The sequence below is a fragment of the Brassica oleracea genome, chromosome C4 (assembly GCF_000695525.1).
Source record: "Brassica oleracea var. oleracea cultivar TO1000 chromosome C4, BOL, whole genome shotgun sequence".
NCBI lineage: Eukaryota > Viridiplantae > Streptophyta > Magnoliopsida > Brassicales > Brassicaceae > Brassica > Brassica oleracea.
In genome coordinates, this window is record NC_027751.1 from 51,016,076 (window position 1) to 51,026,987 (window position 10,912).

The 10,912-nt window shown below is 33.2% G+C and overlaps 1 protein-coding gene and 1 pseudogene across 1 annotated transcript; both read right to left on the minus strand.

The window, feature by feature from the left end:
- Window positions 1-1,730: 1,730 nt before the first annotated feature.
- Window positions 1,731-4,226, minus strand: LOC106339822 (laccase-5). The gene is made up of 6 exons (XM_013778696.1): window positions 4,066-4,226; window positions 3,811-3,962; window positions 3,485-3,729; window positions 3,274-3,402; window positions 2,129-3,079; window positions 1,731-2,018 (listed from the first exon to the last, which is right to left on the minus strand). The coding sequence occupies exons 1-6, from the start codon at window positions 4,165-4,167 to the stop codon at window positions 1,888-1,890; spliced, it is 1,710 nt and encodes a 569-aa protein (XP_013634150.1). The 5' UTR covers window positions 4,168-4,226; the 3' UTR covers window positions 1,731-1,887.
- A 5,977-nt stretch (window positions 4,227-10,203) lies between these two features.
- On the minus strand, window positions 10,204-10,906 carry LOC106340382 (annotated as a pseudogene).
- Window positions 10,907-10,912: the final 6 nt, after the last annotated feature.

Sequence of the window (10,912 nt, forward strand, 5' to 3'; positions counted from 1 at the left end):
GTTGTGGTTGTAGATGTTTTGGTTTGCTTAAGCTTTGTTTTGCGTGGACGACATGATTATGGTTGTGGTAGGTGCTACTTTGAGGTCAGGGTTAGGATGGACGTGGTTAGCATAACAATATTGTGGGTTGTGTTTTGTTGTGGACCTGTTTGTTTAGGGTGTGTATGTCGTGAAAGTGTTGTTGTGGTTAAGTGGGTGTGGTTAGTGTGACATGTTTAGTGGTCTGATTGTGGTGCAAGACGGGTGTTGTGGTTCATTATGGATGACATGTTGGTGGTTGGCGTGTGGTAAACAAGAAGCTTTAGTGGAGTGTGTTATGACTTAGTTATGAAGGTGGTGTAGTGGTTGTGGTCAGTTTCAATTTTGTAGTAGAGGAAGAATTCAAAGAGACAAGGGTTTGGGGAGGTTTGATTTAGACCGGAACACTAAAGAACTTCTGGGGCGACAAGCGGAAGGCGAGACGATGATATGGTGAAACAGAGAGGGGGGATTCGGAGAGGAGAATCAGAAAATCGAAGAGAGAAGGGTTGGGGGAGGTCTGATTTGAATTCAATTTCAGATCATCTTTCTGGATCGAGGAGAAGACGCCGGAGCATGAGGTTAGGGTTCATCTAGGGTTGAAGAAGATAAATCAAAAATGTGAAAAGGGAAAAAATAAAAGTAGTTGTGGGTTGTAAAAAGTAAAAGAAAAGGAAGCAAGATGTTTTTGGTTAACTAGATTGATCTGGTTGGATTGGGTGGGTTTTACAAACTAAATAAACATGTCTTTAGTTGAGGGTTATATTAGTAAAGAGAGCATGAGAAAGTGTATTGTAGCACAATGTGTCTTTGAGTGAAATTGATAACACAGATGGTAAAAATTTCTTCACTAATTCGTAACGAGATATATTCTGATAAAAAGTACACACAATTTTATGTGCAGCATGATTGCGTGGTGCGCATACACATTCCGCCGGTCAACCATAATTTTATGTGCTCCACATCCCCGAATGACAAAAAATGTTTAATTAGTATTTTTTTTCGCACTTATCTTAATTTTTCGTTAAGCAGCTTTTTGTCTTCATAAAAGTGACAATTGGAGTTTTTCCAAAAATATTATACGTACGTAGTTTCCTTTTGTGTGTGTGTGTGTAAAATGAGTAATTTCCTAGCTACTCAATAATCCGATAAATTAATGATGGCAACATGTGTAAGAATGATTATATTTGTTAGTGTGTTATCTTTTCCCACTGTTTACTCAAAAATCAACAAAGTCATGACAACTTTTTTTTCTTCTATTGATGTCGAAACCATGATTCATCCGCGTCGGAAATCACTTTGTGTTGCTCAACTAACAACTTAGAGCTCCACGCCACTTTTTCTTAGTTCCATTTTCATTTCACTTATCAAATACGAGGTACGTAGTTGATTCAATTAGTTCATATTAAGAAGACATTGAAACGAAAACGAAAGTAGGCTACCGAATTTTTATCTTTTAGAACATCAATATTCAGCAATTGGTTGAACCCTCGATTTGTCTATATCACGCCAAGAAGTCTTTTGTGATAACTCAATCTCCAGACTTATGTATGGAAACAAATATAATTTGAGCTCAACAACCATTTCACTCAATAAATTCATTCCCTTGGTAAAACAATTTTTGTTCGAAAGATGGAATGAATGATTCAACTAACCATAAAGACAAAAAAACACTAATAATCAACTTTCATGATGATAATCTTAGCATTGATTAGGTACTATAATCTCAAAGAATACATCAATAATCGAGAAAAATAAAGCTACTCAGGAGTAGACCAAGTGTATCTATAACCAAAAAAGGAACAACAATTGAAAATGAAATGAAAACTATTATGTGTTTATGCTACAAAAGGAAGCTTGAGCTCCTAATTAACACACTGGCAAATCAGCCGGAGGCTCTTCCATTGTCTCTAATAGTCCACTCCCGTTCTCAACCAAGAAAGCCATGGCTAGTCCCCAAGATATATGTGCATCTAGATGACAATGCATTATCCAAACCCCTGTTTCAATCATTTGCACACACACAATTAATTTCATTAATCATGTTGAATAATTACTCTTAACATATAATTTAAACTAGTATTATTTTGGTAAATTAATGTTTGTATACCAGGGTTATCTGCCACGAATCTGATGACGGCCCAGCCATTAACAGGTACACCAACGGTGTTTCTAAGAGGTGGATCTTCAAGGTTGAATTTCGCGGTATCTTTCTTGGGGTTGAAGTTACCGAAACCCTCAGCAACAATGTAGAAATCATAGCCGTGTAGATGAATAGGATGGTTCTCAGGAGTTACTATACCAGTGTCCTGAAGAACAATCTGAACCCTTGATCCATACTTGAGCTTGTATAGCTTAGTCCCTCTCACAGGTTGATATAAAGATCGACTTATGTTGCTACCGGTGTAATCAAATTTCACCGGTGGCCTCGCCGGAAAATCGGTTGTGAAGACTCCGGGAATACTATGGTGGTGAGCTTGAAGGAGAGAGTAGTTACTAGGTAGAGCAAACGAAACATTGTTCATAGATGCAGTGAAGCGTGTGCCGTTAGGACCTTGGCATCTTCTTGACCTAAAATTCTTAGGACAGTTGTTGAGACCAAGTCCGATGGTTATAAAGAGATTCTCGTCGAGTTCTGGCGGGACCTCGGCACGTTTTAGTGACCGGAAGCTTTGGCTGAAGCGAGTGGCTGTGTTTGTGTCGTTGTAGGCAGGAAGGAGAGGCATGATGGGTTTAGCGCCGCCGCAGCAAGGTGCGGATTTGTATTGGAGGATTGCGGTTGTGGTTGTGTTGCCAAACGGTGCGTTTTGGGCGCTTTGGTAAGCTCTTGCGGCCATGTAATAGTGGTTTGGTGGTTGGTCACCGGTTATGAGGACGTCGGTGGTTTGGCCAGGGCCGAGAACAATGGCGTTGGTGGTGAAGGGTTTTAGGTAAGACGCGTCAGCTCCGACTACGGTGAACTTGTGGTTAGCCACCGTGAAAAATAGCGGTTGGTTAAGTGCCGCATTTATTACACGTAGTAGTATGGTCTCACCAACACTTATGGGTACTATTGTCGTATCTGCATAAGAAAAATATTATTAAAACTACTAGTATATACTTATCTGGGTCTTTTTCTTAGAAATATACTTGAATAAAATAGATAAAATTCAGTTATGACAGTTGGGAAAAAATAACGTATGAATTTGGATCTTTTTCTTTACTTTAGTCATAGAGATAATTAAAATTAATTTGAAGTAAGAAAAGGAGTAAGACCTTGAGAAGAGCATTTATAGAGATCACCAGGTTGACCATTGATGGTGTAAGCGTCGGAGATATTTGGAGCAGCTCCGGTTCGTGTAGCTTCTCTCAACACATCAACCGGATTACCGTCCCACCACTCACCTTAAAAAAATATTTACAAAAATAAAAATTATTATTATTATTTATTTTTTTTAAGCATGCATGATTATGAATTAAATTTTACCGAGAAGGAGTGGGACGTTGCGGTGAGGGTTTGGGAATGGGTAAGACGAACCAGCCGGAGGAAGGATAAGAAGTGAACCGTAGACTGTGGCTCTAAGCCACGAACTATGAGCATGCCACCAGAGTGTACCTTCTTGTCCTTGAATTGTAAACCGGTACGTGTAGCTTGATCCCGGTCTGATCGGACATTGAGTCACAAATTCTGGTCCGTCAGCCCAACCGGTTCTCATTTGTCTCACACCGTGCCTGCATCCACGCGTTTCAGTATCAGTAAACCAACGGCGCATTTATAAACGGTACGTTTGTTTGGTTTAATCGTATTTTTACCAGTGGATTGTGACGTTGTACCGGGCCCGGTTAATGACTTTGACAACGAGAGTGTCACCGTTATTGATTACAAGTTGTGGACCGGGAAACATTCCGTTCACCGTAATGCTGTTGTGTGTTTCACATAGTCTCTTCACCTTCGTTGCTTGTATCTGCATATATAACATGATTATATATATGTGTGTAAGCATACATCTCATTTACATAATTACATTATAAATTTAAAACGTTTGAACAACTGAAATGGGACCGTACGATGAACTCGTGGTGGTGTGCTCTGTTGGCTTCTGCCATGGAAGTGAAGAGAAGAAGGACCGCGAAAGATATGAAACAGAAGAAGCTCTTGATGATCTCCATTGATGAGAGTCTTATAAACTTCTGTTACACCCAGTGGTTTAGAGATATGAAGTGTATGAAAGAAGAGATAATGCACGTTGTGATGGGAATCAGAATGGAGTTATATAGGGAGACAAATGCAATAAATTTTTAAACTTTTTGGAAGTTTATTGTATTTTTTGTAGATTAATTGAATTTATGTTTTAAAAATGTTGTTATGCGGTTGGAGAATTTGGTTTTGATTTAATCGAAGGCCAAAACTTGGTTCAACACTAGGAGAGTAGTTGCACCCACTGGGGCCCTAGGAAAAAAAATGACCGAGTTAAGAAAAATTGGAAAGGTGATTACGTCTCTTGAATTCTTGCTTAACACGCTTTTTCTATTGACTTTGGATGTAATATACCATAATTGCTACGAACATAGTATAAACGCATTATATTAATAGATTAATGTTTTGGAGCCTATTAAATGGATCGTTATATTTGGAGATGTGTACAATAGGTTGCCAACAAAATCTGAGTATGTAATGTTGTGAACTTTATCTAAAGATCAAACTTAACAGGCTTACGCAATTAACCTGCATGCACTGAAACATTTTGCTTTTGAATAACGTCGCTGCAAATTAAAATGTTTTTTTATGTAATATTGATCCTAAAACAAAATAAAGAAGGAAGCCGCGTATAAATAGAATTTGGAAGTACGTAGTACTTTTTTTTCCTTATATGGTCACCTACATCCAACGATATAATACCTAAACAAAGACGAATTAAGCTGTTTCCAAGACATACTGTATTTTATACACTTTTTGTCATTTCAAAATTTTGTTATAGAAGTCTTTGACATTCTTTTGATCTAATTAAATAGAGTAGATAGGTTAAAGATAGTGTTTAAGGTTATGTTTGTTGAGAAGCTTATAGTTTTAGTTCAAATTCAAAATCTGAAACAAGGAGGGGCTGAGTCACAGCAAGATTGCATCAAATCCCCTATATATTAATTGATAAACATTAAAAAAATTGTAACCTCAAGTTTGTATTAATTAAAAAAAAATCTTGTTTAGGTGTCATTTAATTAGAATGTCAATTTTGTTTACGTGACGATTTGAGAATCAATTGAGATATTTGTTAGTCCAAAATTAAATTGCTAGAAAATGTTATATTATATAGTATGTTCATTATGAATTATTTATTTATCAAATTGAAATTTATTATATATTATTTCCTTAAATAAAACCTACGGAATTACCTAATATGACTAAGATATATATGACAATTAATGATTTTAAATAATAAAGATTTTCTACCAATTTAATTATTTTTAATCATTTTTGTTTAATTATTTATTATTAAAATAAATTACACAATTACATTAATCATATAATAAAAATTTAGATTTTTTTTGTATATGCTGTATTTTGAATTTTTCAAAACGAGTATAAATTGTTAAAAGTGGTAAAAATCTCACATAATTTTTTGTGATCAAAGTTTAATTTTTTTCTATAATAAGATACAATGATTATAAAATCATATGAATACATAATTTTATTTAATATGTGTTTATGTTAATATATATTTCATATGGTTTAAATTAAATTATACATCATATGAAAATACATACTTATATATTAATATTTACATTGAACATATATTGAAAAGTTAATATTTTAATTTTGAAATCTTCATTGTTTTTTTTAAAAATGATTATAAATTATTGAAACCAGTAAACATTCCACATTAAAAAAAATTCGTTAGTGTTAAATTTTGTTACACAAATATGCAAAGAATCATATAATCATATGAGTAGAAACCTCATTTAATAAATATTCATATTATAAGTATACTATATGTTTATGTTAAAATCATTTAAATTTAATTATACATCATATGCGATATATAAGATTAATTATTTTGATTTATTTACCCTAAAATTGCAAATAAATATGAGCGGTCGTTTGATTTATATGTGTACACTAATTTATTACATATAATAGTAACTGATTTTTTAGTTATTTGATATATAATTGTTATTTTATTATTTCATAATATGCAAAAATAAATAAAAGTAATAAATATAAAATATTTCTTCTGCACAAGGTGCGAATCTTAGTCTAAGTATATATCTCTTTAATAATTTTAAATCTTAAATATTTTTTAAATTTCATGCCAAAACAAAAGGACGAAATGAGAATAAACTCAAAAATTAATATTTATATCGAGCAATAATGAAAATTAAAAAAAAATGACAAACAAAAATGAAGATAGATAGTATTGGCACGTGAACGTAAACTTCTCATAACCATAATTAACTTTTAAATTGGTAAATAATGATATAACACCAAGATGACATAGTTTTATTGTAACCAAATAGTAGGCCTGAGATTTTTTGGCCTAAACGTTTGGTTCTTATGCAATAAATGATTTTTTGACCTAAAATATTTTTAAAAATGAAATCAGCTCATCAGTAAACAAATTATGTAATTAACAAAAAAATATTAATTCAATCAAGAATATAAATTTTATTTTTCGTACGATATTTCTTAAATAACTTTAGCAATTTCTTATCCTAGTATAGAAGTAGTAAAGAAAATATGAATCATGTTCTTTATCTACTCGTTTGACTTATTTTGTCTATTGTAAGTTAGTTTTATATCATGGTACATAGTATGCGAATGTTATACAATTCTCAAGACAAATAAGTATTTGGGTAAATGTTGAGAAACATTCCCATTTATATCATGATACATAAAAGAAATATATAATAAGAAATTACAATGAGTTATAATTCAACCGTAACATAATTGCGTTAAAAGTTTTATATTATTATTATAACCAAAAATAAAATTGTTATTAAATTGAAAACCAAAAAAAATGTCTTCAAGCTTAAGTAAAGATGATTATTGTTTTTTGTTAATGTTCAAAAGAAAAAATATTTTGAGGTTTTACCAAAAAAAAAATTTGAGGTAAACAAAATGATTTGTCTAACTGCCTATTAAACCACTTGTTTTTAAAACACTATATTCCTGTCTTATCAACAATACCTTTTCTTAACCGATTCTAGCTAGTTCTACACGTATATGTTTTGTTGTAAAGAGTTTCCTTTTATTTTTAACAAAAGCGACTCTAAATTTTTAGTGCATATATAAATACCATCTAATGCAGTTTTTATATGATTTTTTTGTAAGGACTCCTTTTTTGGTAATGTTGTATGGACTCATTTATTAGAGCATACTGGAGATTTTATCAGAAATATATTGTTTTTCATGAATACTTTTGAATGGATTTATTAGAGCATACTTGAGATCATATCAAAAGCATAATTTTTCAAAACCAAAATGTGTTTGTTTACATTTATATGTAAAAGAGAAGAAAATATTTTTTCTTCTCAGCAAACATCATTCTACAAATTATAAAGAATGTATAGCGATCTTTAGTAATGGTATAGTTCTAGTAATTTGATCGTGTTGTGTTGAAACTATTCTTTAATTATTTCGATGTTTCTCTTTGGTTTATGCAAACCACGCATGGTTGTTATATTACACGCACGATGAGTCTAAATTTCGGTTAAATATATCTATCGAATTACAATAAACAAAGAAAAAAAAACCAGTTTAGCATGTTTTCAAGAAATTTGCATTTTGTGATAACTTTATCTTAAAAGAATTAAAGACTACTTGATTTTGAACAGACAAAACTGTGTATCGTTACGTAAATATCTTTGACAATAACAATCCGATCGAAAGGTAACAAATAGAAAAAGTAAACATAATGTTGCTGAGAAAGGAAGAAGTAACACGAGAAAAATATTGGAGACATTGATTGGTGAACAATAAATTAGTAATTGTGTTTGGTGGAGTTAGTTAGTATTCTCTTCTTTGGTATCTTTAACCTCGATGTGCTAGATCTTTGAAAATGACATCACATGTTGTTAACAGAGTGAAACTGACCTTTCATCTGTAATTAAGTTCCATGTCAACCGGGTTTATTTGTCTTGATTTTGTGTTTTTCTGATTAAACCATTTTTCAAAACAGAAGAAGAGTTTTTATTAGTACACAAAAAATATCGTATCTTTTCCAACTATATCATTTGAGAAGCTAACAAAAAGGACACATATTTAATTTAATTATTGTTCTAACTTCTCAGAAGAACTTAAAGATCTTTATGTTCTTTGAAATGAAATTTAAAATTGATAATAGATGATAGCATACATGAACACTTTTGAATATGTCTTGATTAATTGTACTAATAGCATGAAAGCTGGTTTGATATTTGGTTTCTTTAAAATCTCAACTTCATTAGTCAAAAGTGGGTACGAAGCACGAACCCTGACTATGTTCACATTTTTGGGTCGAATAATCTAACCTCTCGTTACAAGTGGGATGATATTCTTTGAAAAAAAAGATTTCAACAGAACTCATTCCACGAGTAATATATATCATGTAGCGAAGACTAAGAAAACAGGTTACCTATAAGATATATCCAAGGAAGAATCAACTCAGTGACTTGGACCCCAAAAAGAAAAACAGTTCAGGAGAGGTGACCTAAAATTATTCAGATATTCAGTTTGTTTTTGGTAGCCGAGTGTTTTAGACTGAGCCCCAAACAAAACCTCAAACCTGTGACTTATATGTATCTCAGATTGGCCAAACATGTAAATCTAGTGAATCAATTTTTGGCTTGGGCATACATTTGATTACTCACAAGAAAGTTACCTTGTGGAAGAATCAAATAGTGGATTGGTTAGTGATACGAGCCTTCGGAACTGCCCTAAGCGATTAAAAATAAAATGCCTACATTTAATTACAAAATGTTACTATAGTTAGTACATATAGTAGAAATAAATAAAACTAATCAACTAAACAAAACATTAGTCTTTACTTTTTCAAAGAAAAGTTAAACTTTAAAATTTCAATCGATTAACCAATTCTATTAAAATAAAAAATATGTCTTTAATATTTTATATGAATGTTCTTAAATAAGTATAAAATAGTCAAATCATACAATCTTTTATATGATATGACCAGTTTTTATTTATTATATTACATTTAAAATTATTATATACAATTTTGGTTTCTTAAGTATGAAAACTATAATTTTATAATATACTCTTGTTTTCTTTATTCTAATTATCATAAAAAATTCTTTAAACATTTCATTTCATTTGTATTCTTATTAATTGAATAGAGAAAACTAAAAAAATACCCCTTATTGTTCTGAGAAAATTGGATGCCTTAAGCCAATGCTTCAAATTTTTACATTGAGCACGGCTCTGAATTTATGACTAGTTACAATATTTACAGACCTAAATCGTTGAAGAACAAATATATAGTAACATTTAACTACTTCTCTGCTTGGTTTCGAATTAAAATTTGATCATACAGTTGTCAGTCATACATGTATTTTTTTTTTTTTTTTTTTAAGTTTGTCATGGCTGCTAAGTACGAAATTTTCAAGATACGAGGAATGAAAACTTTCTTTCAATGCTGTCTTTGTAATGCTCTCAAATCAAATAACATACTATTTTCTTGCCGATGCTGATCGAGTATTGGAAATGGACAATAGAAGCAATACTTCTCTCTCTCTCTCTCTCTATATATATATATATATATATGAGAATCTTTGAACAGGAGTTGGAACAGGAAAACATTGTATTCGGCAAAACTGGATTCGCTTCTCTACAATACTTGTATCTGGTTTCCAAAACTTGTTACTTGCTAGAGACGAAACAAGCAACTCTTCATAGGTTTTATCAGTTAATAGCCGTTTAAATGCTTGTCCAGTAACATAAAACCATACCGAATGTATTAGAATGTATCAGTTTCAGAGTAAATTAGTTACCTGAAGTCCCTCAACTCACATAATCAATCAGTCCTAAGGACGCTTAACTAATGTGCTGAGTGAAATTCACACCAGTGTATGAGAACTCGACGATGAAAGCAAGAGACAATAAGACAGAACAAGATCACCTAACAAGTATGAGTACACAATGCAGCAATTTCGAATCTACAATCTCCCATTCTCTTCCTCATCTCCAATCTAAACTCTTTTCACTTAAAAACAATCTTTATCTGTAAAAAGCTTTCTAAATGCAAAAGAACTCAAACAACAACCGAGTTTCAAATTGATATAAAGGTTACATCTTTAGATCGAATCTACACTCAAAACCCTAAACCCATAAACAGAGTTTACAACTATGAACGAACTCAAACTCGTCCCGCTACAACTGAAGCAGCAGCAGAAGTAGAGTTACCAATGAACGAGAGCAACCCAGCATTAGCAGCAGGCTCTTGCTCATCCAAGAACAAATCATCCGGAACCCTAAACGTACCGTGCAAGCAAACGATCGCCACACCAACAGTCAACGCCGAAGTCAACAAAGACCCAACACTCGTCATAAACACAACCACAACCGTCGTCACGACAAGACCAAGCAACGTCTCGCGATCCGAGAAGCTACGTCCGAACACAACCAGAGGCCGGTCCGAAGACCGGAAGAGGTAGAGGAATATCCACGCGGCGAGGAGAGAGAGGAGGACGAGGAGAGAGAAAGGGTGGGAGAGGAGGGAGAACGCGAGGACGAGGGAGATGATGGCGGAGTAGTTGACTTTGAAGTAGGAGAGGTTCTTGCGGATCCGGGAGAAGGAGTCGGTGAGAGAGTCGGGTCTCTAGCGAATGAGTTTCGATCGGCGAGTTCCGTCCATGGGCGGCGCTGAGAGAGGCTGTCGCCGAGGGAGGAGGAGAGGCGGGAGAGGAATGTGCGGAAGGGGTGGGG